Here is a 24,311-nt window from a genome sequence, read left to right as displayed (position 1 = left end):
GTCAAATACTTTCTGTGGCACATATCAGAATCAAATACTCTCTGTGGCACATATCAGAATCAAATACTCTCTGTGGCACATATCAGTCAAATACTTTCTGTGGCACATATCAGAATCAAATACTTTCTGTGGCACATATCATAATCAAATACTTTCTGTGGCACATATCAGAATCAAATACTTTCTGTGGCACATATCAGAATCAAATACTTTCTTTAGAACAAACCTCACGTCAGGATAGGCAACCGAAATGAATAATTAATGTATGTGTGTTATATTAAACGTAGAGGAGGGAGTAAAATGTAGGCAAGATATAAACATTTCAGAACAACTATTAGTAGAATAAGACATGAGAGAGATGACGAATTTCGGGCAAAGAGATTTATTTATAGACTAATACACTTGAAACAAATAGCCAAACCTGAAAACTGCAGACATATATTGACTATGACAGCTGATATGAATGGTGAGTTGATCATCACATCAAAGTTTATTCGTCACGTGCACCGGATACAGGGTGTAAACGGTACAGTGGAATGTTTACTTGCATCCTCTCCTAAACAAAAATATCCACAAATAGCTAAGTAATAAAGTTGTTTAAAAAGAAAATGGTTGATTGGAAATATATACACAATAACAATATGAACTCTGAAATGTGTGTAAGTCATGTACTGTTAACTTTACCTGTATGGGTGACAGTCCATGTTATCTGATGTATTTGTCTGAAGTCATTATTCAATAGGCTTCTTTTTTTTTTACACTAGAAGCTGTCAATCTCTATTTAAATATTTCTGTAAAGCCAATACTGAAAGACATTTCAATTTGCGTGATGTTTTGTCGTCTCTACCTTCTTGTCCTTTGTGCTGTTGTCTGTGCCCAATGTTTGCACCATGTTTTGTGCTGCTACCATGTTGTGTTGTAATGTGTTTCTGCCATGCTATGTTGTTGTTTTAGTAGGTCTCTCTTTATGTAGTGTTGTCTCTCTTGTCGTGATGTGTGTTTTGTCCTATATTTTTATTAATCCCAGCACCCGTCCCCGCAGGAGGCCTTTTAACCTTTTGGTAGGCCGTCATTGTAAATAACAATTTGTTCTTAACTGTCTTGCCAAGTTAAATAAAGAGGACCTGGAAGAGGTCTATTCCAGAGGCTCATCGACTTTTTATCGTGTAGCAAGAGTTACTCCTTCGCTTACGGCCATACTAGCCTGAATACGTCCTAACTCGGCTGCTAAGCAGGGTTGGGCTTGGTTAGTACTTGGCTGGCTGACTGCCTGGGAATACCAGGTTCTGTACATTTCAACACGGTGTGTTCTTTCCTTGTTTTGATCATCCGGCGAGCCACTGGCTTGTAATTTAGAACATTCATATTGTAATGAAACAGGCAGGGAGCGGGTCTCGAACTCTCGACCTTCTAGCCCGAAGTCCGGCGCGCTATCGACTGTGACGCAAAAGCAGAGTCGATTTCCGCGCTTATAAACCCAAGGTCGTTACAGTATTCTGTCAGATCCAATTAGTTAGAGGTGGTGTGGTTGAAAACCTCTGCCATTATAATGCTTTATTCACGCTCCCTGTTTTAACGTGCCAGCATGGGTGAGTGGGACCTAGGAGTTAGTCTGGCTAACACAAAGTCCTTTTGTTGTTGTTGTTGTTGAGAGAACCAATCAATGTGTCGGCTCCATTTCTGAGCAAACGCTGCCTTTTTACAAAAGGCTTCCTGTCCAGACCAGTGTCACAGCTCTAACAACGAAAATAACATGTCTTAAAACACGGAAGGCAGTCGGGAGGAAGCAAGGTCAGGTGGGACCATTCTAGCCAATAAGAGGGCACGTGTGTGAACAATAGGCACAACTCTGCATATAAACAGTTTTTTTCCCTAAAAGTGGCCGTGATGTCACATGTCCTACCTTTATATATCAGTACATGTAACATAACTTTACGTCCGTCCCCTCGCCCCGACCCGGGCGCGAACCAGGGACCCTCTGCACACATCAACAACTGACACCCACGAAGCATCGTTACCCATCGCTCCACTAGCCATTTCACATCCGTTACATTCACTCAGAAAAACCTAAGCATGGATTGGATGAACTGGATGAACATTTTGGTTTTTGCCCTAGAACCAAACAAACCACAGCTGATTCAAATAATCAAAGCTTGATGATGAATTGATTATTTTAAGTCAGATGTGTAGCGCGAGGACAAACAACCTGTTCACCCCTTGGGATCCCCAGGACCCAGTTTGGAAAAAGGCCGCCATTGGACAGACTTTAAAACACGGCCTGCTATTGGACAGACTTCAAAACACGGCCTGCTATTGGACACACTTCAAAACACGACCTGCTATAGGACACACACTTCAAAACACGGCCTGCTATAGAACACACTTCAAAACACGGCCTGCTATTGGACACACTTCAAAACACGGCCTGCTATAGGACAGACACTTCAAAACACGGCCTGCTATAGGACAGACACTTCAAAACACGGCCTGCTATAGGACAGACACTTTAAAACACGGCCTGCTATTGGACAGACTTCAAAACACGGCCTGCTATTGGACACACTTCAAAACACGGCCTGCTATAGGACAGACACTTCAAAACACGGCCTGCTATAGGACAGACACTTCAAAACACGGCCTGCTATTGGACAGACTTCAAAACACGGCCTGCTATAGGACAGACACTTCAAAACGTGGCCTGCTATAGGACAGACACTTCAAAACACGGCCTGCTATAGGACAGACACTTCAAAACACGGCCTGCTATAGGACAGACACTTCAAAACGTGGCCTGCTATAGGACAGACACTTCAAAACACGGCCTGCTATAGGACAGACACTTCAAAACACGGCCTGCTATAGGACAGACACTTCAAAACGTGGCCTGCTATAGGACAGACACTTCAAAACGTGGCCTGCTATAGGACAGACACTTCAAAACACGGCCTGCTATAGGACAGACACTTCAAAACACGGCCTGCTATAGGACAGACACTTCAAAACACGGCCTGCTATAGGACAGACACTTCAAAACACGGCCTGCTATAGGACAGACACTTCAAAACACGGCCTGCTATAGGACAGACACTTCAAAACACGTTCTGCTATAGGACAGACACTTCAAAACACGGCCTGCTATAGGACAGACACTTCAAAACACGGCCTGCTATTGGACAGACACTTCAAAACACGGCCTGCTATAGGACAGACACTTCAAAACACGGCCTGCTATAGGACAGACACTTCAAAACACGGCCTGCTATAGGACAGACACTTCAAAACGTGGCCTGCTATAGGACAGACACTTCAAAACACGGCCTGCTATAGGACAGACACTTCAAAACACGGCCTGCTATAGGACAGACACTTCAAAACACGGTCTGCTATAGGACAGACACTTCAAAACACGGCCTGCTATTGGACAGACACTTCAAAACACGGCCTGCTATAGGACAGACACTTCAAAACACGGCCTGCTATAGGACAGACACTTCAAAACACGGCCTGCTATAGGACAGACACTTCAAAACGTGGCCTGCTATAGGACAGACACTTCAAAACGCGGCCTGCTATAGGACAGACACTTCAAAACACGGCCTGCTATAGGACAGACACTTCAAAACACGGCCTGCTATAGGACAGACACTTCAAAACACGGCCTGCTATAGGACAGACACTTCAAAACACAGCCTGCTATTGGACAGACACTTCAAAACACGGCCTGCTATAGGACAGACACTTCAAAACACGGCCTGCTATAGGACAGACACTTCAAAACACGGCCTGCTATAGGACAGACACTTCAAAACACGTTCTGCTATAGGACAGACACTTCAAAACACAGCCTGCTATTGGACAGACACTTCAAAACACGGCCTGCTATAGGACAGACACTTCAAAACACGGCCTGCTATAGGACAGACACTTCAAAACACGGCCTGCTATAGGACAGACACTTCAAAACACGGCCTGCTATAGGACAGACACTTCAAAACACGGCCTGCTATAGGACAGACACTTCAAAACACGTTCTGCTATAGGACAGACACTTCAAAACACGGCCTGCTATAGGACAGACACTTCAAAACACGGCCTGCTATTGGACAGACACTTCAAAACACGGCCTGCTATAGGACAGACACTTCAAAACACGGCCTGCTATAGGACAGACACTTCAAAACACGGCCTGCTATAGGACAGACACTTCAAAACACGGCCTGCTATAGGACAGACACTTCAAAACACGTTCTGCTATAGGACAGACACTTCAAAACACGGCCTGCTATTGGACAGACACTTCAAAACACGGCCTGCTGTTTCTGAATGTACCCTAACTGAGCTCCAAAAGCCCAGGCCACCTTGGAGAATTTAAACTATGAATGAAACACAGAACACGTATTGGAATTGTTTAGTAAACCAGATGAAGAAATAATTTAAAGGTTAGAGTAGACCTATGTTCAGAGATTAATTCCCACAATCTATGTTACAAGCCATTCAAAATGTGTTTCATGTGATGTCACAATGGTGAGAGGCCAGTATGCTTTTAACCCCTTGAATACCTTACAATCATAGCAATCCAGAAACTGCTGGGTAGGGCAACAAGTACGCATTCTTTTTCCTCATGTATTTGTTTTCTTCAAATGATGACACTAGTCCAGGCCACTACGTAGTTTGATCTGTAGACCTAACGAGCTACATGTATTTGGGTCAGAGAAGATTTAGTTTTCCTGTACCTTTAAGAGTGGGGCGCAGTGAGAGGACTACACTGGGTACGTATTTCAAACACTTGACTCCTCCTAATTTTACGGTTTCGTTTCCTGGGGCCTGTTGCACAAAAGTAGAATTAAGACATCCGGGATAAATGACTCAGCTGAGCTCAATGAAGCCAAAACATGTGCGTCCAGGCTTAATTGGTTGCACAAAGACCAAGCCAGGATGAGCAGACACGGATTCATTAAGCCAGGTGAAACCAATCCTGGATAGGTGCGCGCTCACGGCTCACTCAAATAGACCCCGCCACAGATCACAGATTAACTGATTTACCATGGCAACTAGAGCCGCGTACTTTTCCCCGTCGGAAGCACAAATCCTCATGGAGGCATACGAGGAGGTAAAAGATATAATTAAGAAGAAAGGCAACACCGCCACAGTGATAAAGCAAAGAGAAAAAGCGTGGCAAAGTATTGCAGACCGCCTGAATGCGTAAGTAGTGCACAATTACACACTCACCGCTCCGCTGAAACATCACAATTACAATTCAAATATTTAATTCACATCTCCAAAAATGCAGTTGTACTGTAATTATGAAACGGTTAAATTTTTAATTGAAATGCACTGCAGATATGAGTGAAATTGTGTAAAGTAACTCCATCACACTGTATAAAGCTATGATACATTTTTTGATATTTTTACTGAAAACAAGACAAAAATACCAAGTAATTTTTTGCAGTGTGACTCCATTAAATGTGTGTGTGTGTGTGTGTGTGTGTGTGTGTGTGTGTGTGTGTGTGTGTGTGTGTGTGTGTGTGTGTGTGTGTGTGTGTGTGTGTGTGTGTGTGTGTGTGTGTGTGTGTGTGTGTGTGTGTGTGTGTGTGTGTAGATTAAACATGAACGGGCCAAAACGGACATGGCAGCAGGTCAAAATCAAATACAAGAACATTCTGCAGAATGGTATGGTCCCTGACTAATATTTAACAAAGCACAAGCATATATTGTACCCAGAAGGTGCCTGCTCACACATTGTCTGTACTGTTTTAGCAGTGAAAAAGAATACCCACAGACAAGGCACGGGTGGTGGGTCACCAAAGGCTGACCTTACCCCAGCAGAGGACATGGCCTTGGAGCTAAATAAAGGCAGGCCCGTCTTAGAGGGGATCCCTGGGGGGAAAGAGACGAGCATAGGTTCCTCCCAAGATGCCACCCGCTTCATTCAAGGTATGTCCTTCCAGCTCTACATGGGATACAACCACATTCATATTGAATCAATTTGGACTGTCTGACTTTGGTTTACCTATTGCCTTGCAGTGTCTGGCAGCACTGTGTTCCTGTTAGAGCCACCAGCACAAGCACCAGACGATGCTGATCCAGTGAGTACTCCATCAAAGGCATACTGTAGGCCTGGCATGTCTTGTCTACTAGCTTCAATATGAATCCGATTAAATGTGATAGGGTGAAGGCCCCAGTGCAGCAGCAACAGCACATGATGGAGACGATGATGAGGAGGAGACCATCTCTCTGGATTCCAGAAGGTATGAGGTATCATGTTAAGACTGTGAAAGTACTATTTACTCTACAATGGTGAGGAGTCCTCATCAAAATCAAAAAATCTAATTTCTTTTACAGGACCCAGATGCTATACAGTGGGAAAACCAGCCTGGCAACATAGTGCGTATTAATAAAAGGACACCACATCCTGCCAAATTCCAGCTGCGCTAATTGTATTGTGTTCACAGAGCTCACAAGCTATCAGAAAGTTGTATGGCAACCACCTCCGGCGCCAAATAGAACTGGCAGACATAGACATTCAGTACAAGAAGAAAAAGATGGAAAATCTTGCACTGGAGTCCGAAATAAAAAAGAGGACAATTAGGAAACTGGACCTTGAAATAAAAAAACTTGAGAGGGAGGTGAGATATGCCTTCAATGTACACTGTATGCTAACTGTAACACAAATGTATTAATCATTATTTTTCTTTCCTCCCCCAGCTCCAAGAAGATGACACAGCTCAAAATAAAAAATAGGTATATTCTCGTAAAGTCAAGTGAGCCATGACATATGAGCTCTTATTGTGAGCACACAGGACGGTGGCATCTTTCTAAGTTTTTTATTTATTTTCCCAGCAATCAGTACAACCAAGTCATCGTTATAAGGCATCGCCCTCTTTTGCCCACCCCCCCAGCACCAGGTGTGGCCACTAGCCTATATGAAGGCCCAAAATTGTGTGTTCCTTTCTGCTCTGACAATGGCATGCCCATTCGTGCGAGATGTGGTGGATGAAGAAGCACTTGTGCTGAGGAGAGCCTTCAGGCGAGAAAGGGTCTTCAGGGACCGGTTGGACCCACTGGCCTTCCCTGATGACCATCTATATGAAAGATACAGGTTTTCTGCAGATGGCATCAGGTATCTATGCAGACTACTGGGTCCCAGGATTAAGCACCGCACTGCACGGAGCCATGCACTGAGTGTGGAGCAAATGGTTTGTGTGGCCTTGCGCTTTTTTGCTAGTGGAGCCTTCCTGTACTCAGTGGGGGATGCAGAACAGCTGAACAAGGCCACAATTTGCCGCACAATAAGGAGTGTGTGTCTGGCTATCAAAGCATTAGCAGATGTCTTCATCTCCTTCCCTGGCCACAGAAGACTCTGTGACATCAAAGAGGAGTTCTATAGGATTGCAGGTAAGAGGATCTACAAATTACAGGACAACTGTTAACACATAGTAGGATACTCATTACTTTGTGTGACAGGTTTCCCCAATGTCATTGGTGCAGTGGACTGCACACACATAAGGATAAAAGCCCCCTCAGGTGCCCATGAGGCCGATTTTGTGAATAGGAAATCCTTTCACAGCATTAATGTTCAGGTGAACATAACTTTTTGATATTGTCCATTGACGAACACTCTGCATTGCCAGTGATGTGCATTGATTGGTGTAATATTCCTCATCTTATGATTTCAGATGGTCTGCAATGCTGACTGTGTGATCAGCAATGTTGTGGCAAAATGGCCTGGCTCAGTCCATGACTCCAGAATCTTTCGGGCCTCTGAAATCTATCAGTGCCTATCACAAGGTAAGCCACACAACCCCTATTTATAACCATCATGGCTGTGTCAAGAATATCACTGTGTTTATGAGGTAGTAATGATGAGATTTTGTGTTGACAGGTGAATTCTCTGGTGTGTTGCTGGGAGACAGGGGGTATGGCTGCCAGCCTTTTCTCCTGACACCTTTCACAGACCCCCAGGAAGCACAGCAGGCCTACAACCATGCCCATGCCAGGACCAGGGCCAGAGTTGAAATGACCTTTGGCCTCCTGAAGGCACGCTTTCACTGCCTTCACAAATTAAGGGTCAGCCCTGTTAGGGCATGTGATATTACTGTGGCTTGTGCTGTCCTCCACAATGTGGCCTGCCTGAGGAAGGAGAGGGCCCCCAGAGTGCCACCAGCCATGGACTGGGACAATCCGGCAATCTTCCCTGATGACGACAGTGGTCGGCTGCTGAGGGACCAATATGTGTTGAATTATTTTAGTTAGTATGTGTGCTTTCAATTTTGGTTAAATATGTCCTGCGGTGGCAGAGGAATTTGGGTTTTTTTGGGTTCGTTTTTTGACGAATTTGGCCTCTTATGATGTTTGTGCGGTATACTGTGTGTAATACAAGGCTGCAGGGAGGCTACTGCATCCATTCATTTGTCTGTTCAGTTGATGTGTATGGATTTGTCCTGCATTTATTTTAGTGTGCAGACATGCAGGGTGTGTTATATACAGACCTTTGAATGTGTATGTATCATTTTGTATAATATGCTTGGATTCTGTGCTTTCCATCTTGTAGAGTCACTGTGACTTCAGTTTCGAAAAGGAGCTGATGGTTTACCTGCTTTGTTTTGTCCTTATTCAATAAAGGAACATAATGTTACACATTGTGTTTTTATATTCATATGGAATGTGTATTTGTTTATATGACAGAGTACTAGGGCCACACTGAAGAAAAAGGATAAAGTCATAAATTTATGAGGCTGGTTCTTTCTGCAGAAAAGCTACATATTGTTTTTACAGTTTTGATACTTATGACAATGTGATACTTAATATTCTGGCACATCAGCATGTCTTTGTTTATGAAACCATACTGAAGTACAATTTCACGAAATGCCCCACATCTGTCATTTTAACAACTGTCCTCCTTTAAAACAACTGGTTACAATATTATGACTTGTGTTTTTTTCCCCTCTGTGGCCCTAATATTCTATCATTTTATATATAGCCTTATAGTCTATGGGAAACTGTAAATTATCTAATGATAGCAACATCATCTAAAAATCATTGTTTATCCAAAATCATTGAAATTAATGATCACAAACGTTTAAATAATAACAGTGGGTCTAGTTATATGTGATAACAATGTATAGTGAGCAGTGAAATAACTATTGGTTTCCATTTGTGGTGACTGCTGACTGACATTAGGGATGAGATTAAATAGATCCTGGAATTTAGCCTGGTCTGGAGCAGGCTAGCTCCACAGAATAAATCTCCATGGTAATTTATACCATAACATATCCTCCTGCCCCCTATCCATCTTTAGTGCAACCGGATTACGGATCAATTGAGCCAGGATCACCAAGATATCCTGGCTTAATCCCTTATCCTAGTTTTGTGCAACAGGCCCCTGGTGGTCTAGTCTGTCGTGTTGTTGACAAAAAAAACGAACAAATATCGTTTTTTACTGGGCGAAATGGGTCAGTCGTTGTCGACCCCGGACTGCGAGCCCTCGGTGTGTCCTTTGTGCCACCGTATATGTCGGACTCCGACCGCGCTGGCATGCAAACATATTTTCTGCTACTGCTGTATACAGGAGTTATGGAGTGGGTCGCCCACCGGTCCATACTACTGCCCCGAGTGCAAGGAGGAGTACAAGACTTTACCGTTTGGGTTTAAGAGAGACACTACCGCAAGTCCGTGGCGAGATGAAGCGCCTGCACATACACGCACTACCGCACCAACAGGTAACTTCCCAAATTCACCATACAGTTCTGCCCATGCGCAATTAGCCTGGGGACAAGGATACAGGGGGTTTATTCATTACGCCGATTCGGTTGCAAAACGTTTCGTCTGTTACAAAACGTTTTGCAACACAAACCGTTTACTTCAAACGGAAAACATTTAGCAACGAAAACGAAAATTTCAATTGGACAAATTCTGATAGGTTCCTCCACGCTTCGTTCCGTTTGCTCTGTTTGGTTCTTAAACGGTAAACGGTTTCCGTTCCAAGACGTAATAAATACACCCCAGGTTGGCTGGCTAGTCTTGGGAACGAACATTTCCAAATGTAGGCTACTGCTGGGAAAGATGTACATGTGTAATGATACTAGGCCTACAGTAAAACTATAACACATCGTTAACACATTGTTTTAATATGGTGATGATAACTTGGCTATGAGAGAAACATTAACAACAGTATTAGGCTAAGTTGACTGACGCACAGGTCAAAGTCTACTGAAGTCCATTGACTTGCATTAGAATAGAATAAAGTCAATTGATTATATCATAAAATAATATGATATTTCCCATAATTTTTTAACTCTGCATCGTTGGGAAGGGCTTGTAAGCAAGCATTTCGCTTAAAGTCTACACCCGTTGTATTCTGTGCTGTGACAAATACAATTTGATTTGATTTAGCTCGGTTTGTGTCCTTTTGATGTTTCCTAAAATAGGCCTAATCACTACTAATGTATTTGTGTTATGTATGTCTTCTTGGGTATAGAAGGCAGAGCCAATGAAGAGGATGTCATTGAGATCAATCCGGTGGGCTGGACCCTTGGGAAGAGAGCCTCCATCTCTCTATCCAAGCGTCTTTGGGGAAGAGACCAGCCAGTTCTCCTGTCCCAGGAGGCCATCTTCACGACAACAAGAGACAAGCCACTGGCAGCTCCTCTTCCTCCCACTCCAGGGGACAGTCTGGTGACCGTAAGAGACCCGCCACTTCCTCTTCCTCCTCTTCAGCCAATCAGAACACGTCGTCTGACGTCGAGTTGTCCAGTGAGGAGGAGTTGCCAGCAGCACCATTTTCCTTAGCAACCAAACCGTCGAGTACTGCGTCCGTCGCCGCCAGAGGTCCGGACCTGACACGTGATAGGTCTAGGTCCCGTAGGAGAGACCCGCCCGTTGAGCTGGACGAACCCCCTGCTGCAACAGAACCTCTTACAAGAGAACCCCTGAATGACCCTAGAAATTCACCTGAAGCTGCAGCCGGTAACGTGAACGACACATCGCCGAGAAGAATTACCACCGTTGAACTGGACCCACCGCCACCCCCTGCAAGAGATCCGCACACACCCGCCAAGAATCCTGCTGAAACGCCCCACACGACCCATTTATGTTTAGTCACCCCTACGAAGGAGAAGCCTGTTGAAGCCGAGAGGGAGCCTCTTCCAGAGATCTCCAACAGATCCCCTGGTCTAATCGGCACCTCCACCTCTCCTACCCGTGCTGCCAACAACCTGTCCCCTGGACGTGCCAACAACCTGTCCCCTGGACGTACCAACCTGTCCCCCAGCCTGGCTCGCCAAACCTCTAGGGAGACCTTCCTACCCTGCCACTACTGCCCCAGCCGAGGGGCTCTCCCTGCGGTGAAGACCTGCCTGGTGTGTGGAGCCTCCATGTGCTCCGACCACCTCCGGCCCCACCTGGAGTCCCCCGTCCTCCAGAGCCACACCCTGGTTCCCCCCGTGGAGGACACCTCACCCTGGAGGTAAGGGTTCACTCTTATTTGGGGAGAATCTCAATTTAATTTCCTTTTTCTGAGCTGCACAAAGTCAAATTCCTAACAACTTTGGACGATATTTGCAGTAAAGTCTTGAATTCTTTTAAAATAATTTTGCGTTTCAACATTTCATTTTAAAGTTGACGATTTGTTTATTTAATTTATTATTTGACAAATCATTAAACAGCTGGCTAAAAGTACAACTTACATTTGTCATCAGGTGCCAGGAACACCAGGAGAGGAACCAAATCTACTGCCGTCAGTGTAGCGTGTGTGTGTGTACCGTGTGTACCGTGATCGGGTCGCACCGGGACCATGCTTGCATCAGAGAGGCCGAGAGGGAGCTGAGGGTGAGAAACAGAGGAGGGGGATTACCTGACTGTTTACCAAACACACAACAACAACAACAACCTGATCACATCCCAGTTGTATCAGCCATAGTGTTAATGTTGTCTTAAGTAACGTCGGTGGTAAATAACCGTAGCACACGTGTTATAGTATAAATACATGTTTCAGAGAACTAAAGCATGTTTTCTATGGATGGCAGGATGTTGTCACTATGTTTTTTTTGTCTTGGCAGGGGAACCTGAAAGAGGAGACGGAGAAGATGCAGGAAACCGAACAGTCTTTAATCAGCAGAGTGACTGAGGTGACAGAGAAGAAACAGAGATTCCAGGTAAAAGCTGACAGGACCTCAGTTGGACCAGGTATTTTTAGGTCTGATCTGACGCAAAAGCCTAATGTACACACCCTGTATCCCTCTAAATCAAATCAAATGTTATTTGTCACATGCACCGAATACAACAGGTCTAGTAGACCTTACAGTGAAATGTTGAATACAACAGGTGTAGTAGACCTCACAGTGAAATGCTGAATACAACAGGTGTAGTAGACCTCACAGTGAAATGCTGAATACAACAGGTGTAGTAGACCTCACAGTGAAATGCTGAATACAACAGGTGTAGTAGACCTCACAGTGAAATGCTGAATACAACAGGTGTAGTAGACCTCACAGTGAAATGCTGAATACAACAGGTGTAGTAGACCTTACAGTGAAACGCTGAATACAACAGGTGTAGTAGACCTTACAGTGAAATGCTGAATACAACAGGTGTAGTAGACCTCACAGTGAGATGCTGAATACAACAGGTGTAGCAAGACCTCACAGTGAAATGCTGAATACAACAGGTGTAGTAGACCTCACAGTGAAATGCTGAATACAACAGGTGTAGTAGACCTCACAGTGAAATGCTGAATACAACAGGTGTAGTAGACCTGACAGTGAAATGCTGAATACAACAGGTGTAGTAGACCTCACAGTGAAATGCTGAATACAACAGGTGTAGTAGACCTCACAGTGAAATGCTGAATACAACAGGTGTAGTAGACCTCACAGTGAAATGCTGAATACAACAGGTGTAGTAGACCTCACAGTGAAATGCTGAATACAACAGGTGTAGTAGACCTTACAGTGAAATGCTGAATAAAACAGGTGTAGTAGACCTCACAGTGAAATGCTGAATACAACAGGTGTAGTAGACCTCACAGTGAAATGCTGAATACAACAGGTGTAGTAGACCTCACAGTGAAATGCTGAATACAACAGGTGTAGTAGACCTTACAGTGAAATGCTGAATACAACAGGTGTAGTAGACCTTACAGTGAAATGCTGAATAAAACAGGTGTAGTAGACCTTACAGTGAAATGCTGAATACAACAGGTGTAGTAGACCTTACAGTGAAATGCTGAATACAACAGGTGTAGTAGACCTCACAGTGAAATGCTGAATACAACAGGTGTAGTAGACCTCACAGTGAAATGCTGAATACAACAGGTGTAGTAGACCTTACAGTGAAATGCTGAATAAAACAGGTGTAGTAGACCTTACAGTGAAATGCTGAATACAACAGGTGTAGTAGACCTTACAGTGAAATGCTGAATAAAACAGGTGTAGTAGACCTTACAGTGAAATGCTGAATACAACAGGTGTAGTAGACCTCACAGTGAAATGCTGAATACAACAGGTGTAGTAGACCTCACAGTGAAATGCTGAATACAACAGGTGTAGTAGACCTTACAGTGAGATGCTGAATACAACAGGTGTAGTAGACCTCACAGTGAAATGCTGAATACAACAGGTGTAGTAGACCTCACAGTGAAATGCTGAATACAACAGGTGTAGTAGACCTCACAGTGAAATGCTGAATACAACAGGTGTAGTAGACCTTACAGTGAAATGCTGAATACAACAGGTGTAGAAGACCTTACAGTGAGATGCTGAATACAACAGGTGTAGTAGACCTCACAGTGAAATGCTGAATACAACAGGTGTAGTAGACCTCACAGTGAAATGCTGAATACAACAGGTGTAGTAGACCTCACAGTGAAATGCTGAATACAACAGGTGTAGTAGACCTTACAGTGAAATGCTGAATACAACAGGTGTAGTAGACCTCACAGTGAAATGCTGAATACAACAGGTGTAGTAGACCTCACAGTGAAATGCTGAATACAACAGGTGTAGTAGACCTCACAGTGAAATGCTGAATACAACAGGTGTAGTAGACCTCACAGTGAAATGCTGAATACAACAGGTGTAGTAGACCTCACAGTGAAATGCTGAATACAACAGGTGTAGTAGACCTCACAGTGAGATGCTGAATACAACAGGTGTAGTAGACCTCACAGTGAAATGCTGAATACAACAGGTGTAGTAGACCTCACAGTGAAATGCTGAATACAACAGGTGTAGTAGACCTGACAGTGAAATGCTGACTTACAGGCCCCTTAACCAACAATGCTGTTTTAAGAAAGTATTAAGTAAAAAAAAAAAACATAATAAAAGTAACAAATAATTTATGATTAGCAGTAATAAAACAATAGCGAGGCTATATACAGGGTGTTACGGTACAGAGACAATGTGGAGGCTATATACAGGGGGTACCGGTACAGAGTCAACGCGTAGGGGACACCAGTGTCGATGTAATTGAGGTAATATGTACATGTAGGTTGAGTTTTAAAGTGACTATGCATAGATAATAAACAGAGTAGCAGCAGCGTACGAGGGGGTCCATGACGCTCCATGCGCTAGACAGACTACTACACTGGCTGTATCTGTACGTTTTGGATACAACTATGTCTACATACAGCCAACTATGTCAACCCTGATTCCTCCTCCTCTCCCCAGGTGTTGCTAGGTGACGCACGTGCGGGGGTGCTGCAGCAGTACGAGACCATGCGTGAGGCCCTGCAGCAGGAGGAGGCCACGGCCCTGCTGTGTGTGACTCGGGTAAATAAGGAAGAGAACCGGCTCAACTCTAGCCTAAAAAACAACAACAATGAAAGTCAACTGAGGTGGGCTGTAACCTGCAATGCATGTATTCTAGTAGGATAATGGTGCCTTAAAGCTGAAAACGAGAGAAACAAAGCCTTAATTACGACTGCATTATAAAAGTAGGGGGGGGGGTCAGGTGTGTCGGTGCAGGGCTGGAACAAAAACATGGGCTGTACTTTAAGTAGTAACACAGTTGTCGCGCTGACTGGCTCAACAATAGTAGGAATTGATTGAAGCTTGGTGTTAAATTCAGATCTCCCTTTACCATCACATCACAGCCAATATGACACCAATGTCCGTGACAACTGGAAATCGTCCTGATTGGAGGTACAGAACACACGCCTCTCGTCATGAGGTGGATGTTACCTACAACCACATACTGGATTTTTAACCAGGTCGTTAGCATTAGGCAAAAAAGACAATGTCTTGCCCTGACCTAGCTCAATATCTCGGTGTCCATAAAGTGACCATCGACTTGCCACCTTTCGGACTGAATAAGTTTGTAGGGGCAACAGTTTGATTAAATGTATAATTTATTGCTCGCACGTGCTCATTTCTGTCCATTTAAGAACCGACGATGTGCTAGCTATTTGTAGCATTTCAGACAATGCTAACATGTTTTTTTGTTGTTGCCAAAGCTCAGTTCTAACACTGGGTCTCAACTCGGTTGCTCGGCAACAACACAGCTAATACTAAATGACAAAAAGTATGTGGACACCTGCTCGTCGAACATCTCATTCCACAATCATGGGTATTAATATGGAGTTGGTCCCCCCTTTGTTGCTATAACAGCCTCCACTTGTCTGGGAAGGCTTTCCATTAGATGTTGGAACATTGCTGCGGGGACTGATGTTGGGCGATTTAGGCCTGGCTCGCAGTCAGTGCTCCAATTAATCCCAAAGGTGTTCGATGGGGTTGAGGTCAGGGCTCTGTGCAGGCCAGTCAAGTTCTTCCACGCCGAACTCGACAAACCATTTGATATGGACCTCGCTTTGTGCGCGGGGGACATTGTCATGATGAAACAGGAAACGGCCTTCCCCAAACTTCAAATGGCTAGCTAAACATTACATGTAAACAGAGCCTCAGTTGTACACTGACTGCAGATACATGCTTGGTAGCATCAGAAAAAAACTCCCCAGTTTCTAACATCCGTAACACATTCCAGTACGCTGCTTCTCCTGTCTTCTTGACATTTTAATCCAGATGTGTGCTGATTTAACAGTGCCAAACCAAACAACTCTGCTGCTCTGTTGGATATTTGTCAACAACTCTGCTGCTTGTTGGATATTTGTCAACAAGTCTGCTGCTCTGTTGTTGCAAGGCCATTCCAGTGGCACGGCTCTAAGGGGGGGGATGGATTCACGGCTCTAAGGGTGGGGGGGGGGGGGGGGATTCACGGCTCTAAGGGTGGGGGAGGGGAGGATTCACGGCTCTAAGGGTGGGGGAGGGGAGGATTCACGGCTCTAAGGGTGGGGGGGGGGGGATTCACGGCTCTAAGGGTGGGGGAGGGGAGGATTCACGGCTCTAAGGGTGGGGGGGGGGGGATTCACGGCTCTAAGGGTGGGGGGGGGGATTCACGGCTCTAAGGGTGGGGGGGGGATTCACGGCTCTAAGGGTGGGGGGGATTCACGGCTCTAAGGGTGGGTGGGTGGGGGGGAGGGGGCAAAGGATTCACGGCTCTAAGGGTGGGGGGGGGGGGATTCACGGCTCTGGCTTTTCATGTGGATATCTTGTGTAATGCACATTTTAACAGAATCTACTTTCAGTGTAAAAACCATGACAATTTAAAATACATTTTAAGTGAGAAGTAAGCATTGGTCTGAAGAAAATAAGTAGTTAGCATTCTGACGTGTTAGGATGCTGTAGTTAGCATTCTGATGTGTACGGATGCTGTAGTTATCATTGTGACGTGTTAGGATGCTGTAGTTATCATTGTGACGTGTTAGGATGCTGTAGTTAGCATTGTGACGTGTTAGGATGCTGTAGTTAGCATTGTGACGTGTTAGGATGCTGTAGTTAGCATTGTGACGTGTACGGATGCTGTAGTTAGCATTGTGACGTGTTAGGATGCTGTAGTTAGCGTTGTGACGTGTTAGGATGCTGTAGTTAGCGTTGTGACGTGTACGGATGTGGTAGTTAGCGTTGTGACGTGTACGGATGCTGTAGTTAGCGTTGTGACGTGTTAGGATGCTGTAGTTAGCGTTGTGACGTGTACGGATGCTGTAGTTAGCATTGTGACGTGTACGGATGCTGTAGTTAGCATTGTGACGTGTTAGGATGCTGTAGTTAGCGTTGTGACGTGTACGGATGCTGTAGTTAGCGTTGTGACGTGTACGGATGCTGTAGTTAGCGTTGTGACGTGTACGGATGCCGTAGTTAGCGTTGTGACGTGTACGGATGCCGTAGTTAGCGTTGTGACGTGTTACGGATGCTGTAGTTAGCGTTGTGACGTGTACGGATGCCGTAGTTAGCGTTGTGACGTGTACGGATGCCGTAGTTAGCGTTGTGACGTGTACGGATGCCGTAGTTAGCGTTGTGACGTGTACGGATGCCGTAGTTAGCGTTGTGACGTGTACGGATGCCGTAGTTAGCATTGTGACGTGTACGGATGCCGTAGTTAGCATTGTGACGTGTACGGATGCCGTAGTTAGCATTGTGACGTGTTACGGATGCCGTAGTTAGCATTGTGACGTGTTACGGATGCCGTAGTTAGCATTGTGACGTGTACGGATGCCGTAGTTAGCATTGTGACGTGTACGGATGCCGTAGTTAGCATTGTGACGTGTACGGATGCCGTAGTTAGCATTGTGACGTGTTACGGATGCCGTAGTTAGCATTGTGACGTGTACGGATGCCGTAGTTAGCATTGTGACGTGTACGGATGCCGTAGTTAGCATTGTGACGTGTACGGATGCCGTAGTTAGCATTGTGACGTGTACGGATGCCGTAGTTAGCATTGTGACGTGTACGGATGCCGTAGTTAGCATTGTGACGTGTACGGATGCCGTAGTTAGCGTTGTGACGTGTACGGATGCCGTAGTTAGCGTTGTGACGTGTACGGATGCCGTAGTTAGCGTTGTGACGTGTACGGATGCCGTAGTTAGCGTTGTGACGTGTACGGATGCCGTAGTTAGCGTTGTGACGTGTACGGATGCCGTAGTTAGCGTTGTGACGTGTACGGATGCCGTAGTTAGCGTTGTGACGTGTACGGATGCCGTAGTTAGCGTTGTGACGTGTACGGATGCTGTAGTTAGCATTGTGACGTGTACGGATGCTGTAGTTAGCATTGTGACGTGTACGGATGCTGTAGTTAGCATTGTGACGTGTACGGATGCTGTAGTTAGCATTGTGCCGTGTACGGATGCTGTAGTTAGCATTGTGCCGTGTACGGATGCTGTAGTTAGCATTGTGCCGTGTACGGATGCTGTAGTTAGCATTGTGCCGTGTACGGATGCTGTAGTTAGCGTTGTGCCGTGTACGGATGCTGTAGTTAGCGTTGTGCCGTGTACGGATGCTGTAGTTAGCGTTGTGCCGTGTACGGATGCTGTAGTTAGCGTTGTGCCGTGTACGGATGCTGTAGTTAGCGTTGTGCCGTGTACGGATGCTGTAGTTAGCGTTGTGCCGTGTACGGATGCTGTAGTTAGCGTTGTGACGTGTACGGATGCTGTAGTTAGCGTTGTGACGTGTACGGATGCTGTAGTTAGCGTTGTGACGTGTACGGATGCTGTAGTTAGCGTTGTGACGTGTACGGATGCTGTAGTTAGCGTTGTGACGTGTACGGATGCTGTAGTTAGCGTTGTGACGTGTACGGATGCTGTAGTTAGCGTTGTGACGTGTACGGATGCTGTAGTTAGCGTTGTGACGTGTACGGATGCTGTAGTTAGCGTTGTGACGTGTACGGATGCTGTAGTTAGCGTTGTGACGTGTACGGATGCTGTAGTTAGCGTTGTGACGTGTACGGATGCTGTAGTTAGCGTTGTGACGTGTACGGATGCTGTAGTTAGCGTTGTGACGTGTACGGATGCTGTAGTTAGCGTTGTGACGTGTACGGATGCTGTAGTTAGCATTGTGACGTGTACGGATGCTGTAGTTAGCATTGTGACGTGTACGGATGCTGTAGTTAGCATTGTGACGTGTACGGATGCTGTAGTTAGCGTTGTGACGTGTACGGATGCTGTAGTTAGCGTTGTGACGTGTACGGATGCTGTAGTTAGCGTTGTGACGTGTACGGATGCTGTAGTTAGCGTTGTGACGTGTACGGATGCTGTAGTTAGCGTTGTGACGTGTACGGATGCTGTAGTTAGCATTGTGACGTGTTACGGATGCTGTAGTTAGCGTTGTGACGTGTACGGATGCTGTAGTTAGCGTTGTGACGTGTACGGATGCTGTAGTTAGCGTTGTGACGTGTACGGATGCTGTAGTTAGCGTTGTGACGTGTACGGATGCTGTAGTTAGCGTTGTGACGTGTACGGATGCTGTAGTTAGCGTTGTGACGTGTACGGATGCTGTAGTTAGCGTTGTGACGTGTACGGATGCTGTAGTTAGCGTTGTGACGTGTACGGATGCTGTAGTTAGCATTGTGACGTGTACGGATGCTGTAGTTAGCATTGTGACGTGTACGGATGCTGTAGTTAGCATTGTGACGTGTACGGATGCTGTAGTTAGCATTGTGACGTGTACGGATGCTGTAGTTAGCATTGTGACGTGTACGGATGCTGTAGTTAGCATTGTGACGTGTACGGATGCTGTAGTTAGCATTGTGACGTGTACGGATGCTGTAGTTAGCATTGTGACGTGTACGGATGCTGTAGTTAGCATTGTGACGTGTTAGGATGCTGTAGTTAGCATTGTGACGTGTACGGATGCTGTAGTTAGCATTGTGACGTGTACGGATGCTGTAGTTAGCATTGTGACGTGTACGGATGCTGTAGTTAGCATAGGAAGGAAGGCAAAGTGTTCCCATTCTGAACTAGTTTGTGTCTGAAGGTAGAATTCTGCCTACTGTCAACATCTTGTTCAACACTTTTATAAGAGAGAAATAAGCTTTTTGTGCGTATGGAACATTTCAGGGATCTTCTATTTCAGCTCATGAAACATGGGACCAACACTTTTTACATGTTGCGTTTATATTTTAGTTCAGTACAACAACACAAGCTAATCGACAACAAAGCTTATCGAAACACGTTGCTATACTCGTGCTGCTGCAGTGCTAGTTGTAGCTGGAGTGGAAGTAGGGAAATGTGCATTTTATGGCTTTTAAAAGTGTTGAACAAGGTGTTGACAGTGCTGAATAGCAACTGTCAAGTTTTGACCTCTTTCTTGTGCAATTCCCCACTTGAAAAGGACAGTCCCTCCACATGAAGATTTTAACTGGATTTCACTCAATAAACAGCCATGGAATCAGTTGTTTGTCTTTTATTTACCATTCTTTGGTTGGCAGTAAACAGGTGAAAAACCTCAAAAAAGAGATGACAAATACAAGTTATTATTTGAGTTGACAGCCTAATTAAATACACAAAATTATCCACATTCACCTCAGATAAACACATTTCTGCCATTATAAAATACAAGGTTTCCACTTTTAAGCAAATGTTTCCCAAAATAGAGACCCACCATTTTTAATCAAATGAGCAGAATCAGTATATTTTTATCTAAATTTGCATTTTAGCCAAATACATTCAAAATATTTTTAGTAGTAAAAAATTACATTTATTTTCTAATCAGTAGTTTTAAACAGACAAATCTTTCATTTTTTAGCCAAAGATTTTTTAGACTATACATTTGTTACTGAATTAAGAACTTGGTTTACTAAGATTTCTACAAAGTTTAAATTACTTTTAACCATTTCAAACAAGTTCTTTGTCAACAATGCCTTTGGCTCTTCTTACTTTTCCTTTATACCCCACAAACATCATTTGAAGTTATAAATACCACTGCAAAAGTCCTATCAAAGTTAAGAGTTAAGAGTCTGTGTTTTCCAGAGTATCATTAGCAGTGCACTGCTTAAGTCAGTCTAGCCAAGCATGGCTAATATGGCGCTTACCGGCTGTCTTTCACAGTTTTGTGGAGGGCTTGGACTTGCACAGTCACCTTGATCACAAAGATGAAGTTTCCTTGGTCTTGTGGTGTTATAAATGCTCCCTTCACTGCGGTCTAAAGACAACAGCAGAGCCAGGTGCTGGCACGCCCAGATTGCCTGGAAGATTTGTTCCACCTGGTTCACCACTGATTGAAGGAGGAGGAGTTTCACCACTGAGGAGCTCCCATGCAGTTTGTCAGCACAGCAACTTAAACATAAATTTACTCATAAAAACAGCAGCTTTATTCGTTGAGTCTCTCTCTAGTCATGGTCTGAACCGTTTTAATCTCACAGTATCAACTTTGCTGTGTACTTTTTTACAGTGTCTGGATTCAGGAAACTGTGCAGACAAGGTGATCCGAGATTTCTGATTGCTCAGCGGTAGGCCTATAGGTGCACTTGAGTTGCTCTCTGGGCCTGCCGGGTAGGCAGAGTTCTACCTTCAGACACATGAACTGGTTCAAAATGGGAACACTTTGCTTTCCTGGCGCCAGGGCTGCTGAGTCAAGTACACTTACCGCCAACAGAGCCAAAATAATATAAAACATTTGAATGCAAAGGCTTTATCGTTGTGTTTTTACAGAAATGTTTGATGAATCGCGATCGACTGGTTGTTGACCACTGTGCTAGACTAACCTCTCTCTCTCCCTCTTACCCCAGGCACGTTGAAGAGGAGGAGAGCCCAGCAGCACGCCAGGGATGCCCAGGTGCACCAGTCCCAGTCCCACCACGGAGATGTCAGTCACGGCCAGCACCACCCTGTCTCTGGGGGCCAGCGGCAGCAGCCCTCCCGCCAGCCCCAGCCCCAGAGGCACCACCGTAGCCAGGGCCAGCCCAGAGAAAACTACCAGATGGGCCAGATGAGACACTGAGCTGCTGAGACACTGGGGTTCGGGGTGGGAACGCTGCTCCCGCCATCGACTGCTCCTTGCCTTGCCTTGGCTCCTCCTTGTGCCTATCTATGTCACTGCTGGGATTGAGATTTGAATCCATTTGTTGGTATTTGAACCCATGTCTCCAGGGTGAAAATCCCACATCTTAACCATTAAACCTAGAGGGTTTTCTTAGATGTTTCATGATTTAGGATAGATGGAATTGAGGGAAAGAAAAGGGAACAACACTTTTTTAGTTTTTACACACTTTTTTAGGATGTCCTCTTTATCTAATGGTTACGGCGTTGTGTTGCCACGTGGGAGACCCGGATTCAAATCCCACCGGTTTACACCTAACAGTGGGATACAACACGTGCTTCACTCCGCCCAAAGAACGGCCTAAACTGGTTGTTTACCATCCCCATACGTCAGACCCTCCATCTACAAACAGACAAACAGGACGGAGTTGAGAGAGCTCAAATAAAGACCCCCTCCAATGACCACCTCTGGAGCTGAAGACCTCTGACCTCTTCAGTCTTCATCCAGCTGTTTTCTGGGGATCTCGCTGTGAGACTGAGATCCGCCATTTTAGTTGACCTTCCTCCATTTTGTCATTCTGTGGAGTGGAAGTGACCATCAGACATTGCAATTTTTTTTTTTAAATGGAGTTCCAAGGAGTGGAGGAATGGTTCCATCACATGTAGATTTAGTCACGTGTTTTTTTTTTCTTTCCATTTGCAAAGTCCCTCCTGAGTGAGAACAAACATATGTTCCAAGGCTCCTGGTTGGTTGAAATGTTTTGTCAGCCATCTTAGCCAGAAATTAAAGAGATTTGCTGGACTTGTGATTACGACACAACGTTTCAAACTCAACAGCAAAAAGACACAAGGCTCTTCTCTTTGTTTCTCCGTGCAGACTGTCTGACCTGTCTGTCTGTCTGACCTGTCTGTCTTTGACTGACTGTCTGTAAAGATTTCAGTATAACATGAGTGAAAAAACACAACTATTTCTTCTACTGTAAATGTACATATGATTCTTTACTGTTTTTGGTTAGTACTGTACTCTCAGGACAGTAACACAACAGAAGGTATCTGAAAGAGTATATGGGTAAGTTCTGTGGACTGGACACTGAAGTTGGGAATTTTGACAGCATTTCAGCAATCAAGTTCTCATTTTGCTGCAATCATGGAATCCTCTGGATGGAATTCTCATAGTGTTTAGTTTCAAGAGGTTCCAGAGGTAGAACATAAGGTCACCACCATATCTCACTACTTCTCACCTTTTGACCTTTTGTTGACGTTCAAGAGCTCCCTCATCTCTTCATCTGGTATTTTTGCTAACAACTTGTTCTGGACGTGACGTAACAACTTGTTCTGGTCGCAACGTGATAGAAAGGAAAGGGAAGTCCACTTAGTTTTTACACACATTTTTGTTTTGTCCCAGTTTTTTAAAATGTTATATACGTTTTGATGCAGTAGAATGAATAGAACAAATAACCACTAATTAAAATCTGATTCTGCCTGTCAGGTCACTGAAGGCTAAGCTAAGCTAAGATTGGCATAGTGTGCATCAAAAATAGCACCCTATTCCCTATTTATCCCTGGTCCAAACTAGTGCACTATATATAGTTGAAGTCGGAAGTTTACATACACTCATTAAAACTTGTTTTTCAACCACTCCACAAATTTCGTGTTAACAAACTATAGTTTTGGCAAGTCGGTTAGGACACCTACTTTGTGCATGACACAAGTAATTTTTCCAACAATTGTTTACAGACAGATTATTTCACTTATAATTCACTGTATAACAATTCTAGTGAGTCAGAAGTTTACATACACTAAGTTGACTGTGCCTTTTAAACAGCTTGGAAAATTCCAGAAAATGATGTCATGGCTTTAGAAGCTTCTGATAGGCTAATTGACATCATTTAAGTCAATTGGAGGTGTACCTGTGGATGTATTTCAAGGCCTACCTTCAAACTCAGTGCCTCTTTGCTTGACATCATGGGAAAATCAAAAGAAATCAGCCAAGACCTCAGAAAAAAAATTGTAGACCTCCACAATTCTGGTTCATCCTTGGGAGCAATTTCCAAATGCCTGAAGGTACCAAGTTCATCTGTACAAACAATAGTACGCAAGTATAAACAGCATGGGACCACACAGCCGTCATACCGCTCAGGAAGGAGACGCGTTCTGTCTCCTAGAGATGAACGTACTTTGGTGCGAAAAGTTCAAATCAATCCCAGAACAACAGCAAAGGACCTTGTGAAGATGCTTGAGGAAACAGGTACAAAAGTATCTATATCCACAGTAAAACGAGTCCTATATCGACTTAACCTGAAAGGCCGCTCAGCAAGGAAGAAGCCACTGCTCCAAAACCACCATAAAAAAAGCCAGACTACGGTTTGCAACTGCACATGGGGACAAAGATTTTACTTTTTGGAGAAATGTCCTCTGGTCTGATGAAACAAAAATAGAACTGTTTGGCCATAATGACCATCGTTATGTTTGCAGGAAAAAGGGAGAGGCTTACAAGCCGAAGAACACCATC

At 44.6% G+C, this 24,311-nt stretch overlaps 1 protein-coding gene and 1 pseudogene across 1 annotated transcript; both read left to right on the top strand.

The window, feature by feature from the left end:
• The first annotated feature begins 4,766 nt into the window (after positions 1 to 4,766).
• On the top strand, positions 4,767 to 8,656 carry LOC139584123 (putative nuclease HARBI1). The gene is made up of 7 exons (XM_071415634.1): positions 4,767 to 5,670; positions 5,758 to 5,934; positions 6,025 to 6,086; positions 6,169 to 6,626; positions 6,706 to 7,395; positions 7,677 to 7,788; positions 7,883 to 8,656. The coding sequence occupies exons 5-7, from the start codon at positions 7,327 to 7,329 to the stop codon at positions 8,251 to 8,253; spliced, it is 552 nt and encodes a 183-aa protein (XP_071271735.1). The 5' UTR covers positions 4,767 to 5,670; positions 5,758 to 5,934; positions 6,025 to 6,086; positions 6,169 to 6,626; positions 6,706 to 7,326; the 3' UTR covers positions 8,254 to 8,656.
• Positions 8,657 to 9,448: 792 nt separating this feature from the next.
• On the top strand, positions 9,449 to 22,608 carry LOC139584095 (uncharacterized; annotated as a pseudogene).
• Positions 22,609 to 24,311: the final 1,703 nt, after the last annotated feature.

This window comes from Salvelinus alpinus, chromosome 9 (assembly GCF_045679555.1).
Source record: "Salvelinus alpinus chromosome 9, SLU_Salpinus.1, whole genome shotgun sequence".
In the NCBI taxonomy this organism is placed as follows: Eukaryota; Metazoa; Chordata; class Actinopteri; order Salmoniformes; family Salmonidae; genus Salvelinus; species Salvelinus alpinus.
Note: the sequence above shows the minus strand (reverse complement) of the source record. Positions and strands in the feature narration are given on the sequence as shown.

What these genes read in the sequence shown, in the direction of transcription:
- LOC139584123 (XM_071415634.1), top strand. Translation starts at nt 7,327, where the DNA reads ATGTCTTCATCTCCTTCCCTGGCCACAGAAGACTCTGTGACATCAAAG. An exon ending in GGAGTTCTATAGGATTGCAG is followed by an intron (nt 7,396 to 7,676) that starts GTAAGAGGATCT and finishes TTATGATTTCAG; the next exon opens with ATGGTCTGCAATGCTGACTG. An exon ending in CTATCAGTGCCTATCACAAG is followed by an intron (nt 7,789 to 7,882) that starts GTAAGCCACACA and finishes TTGTGTTGACAG; the next exon opens with GTGAATTCTCTGGTGTGTTG.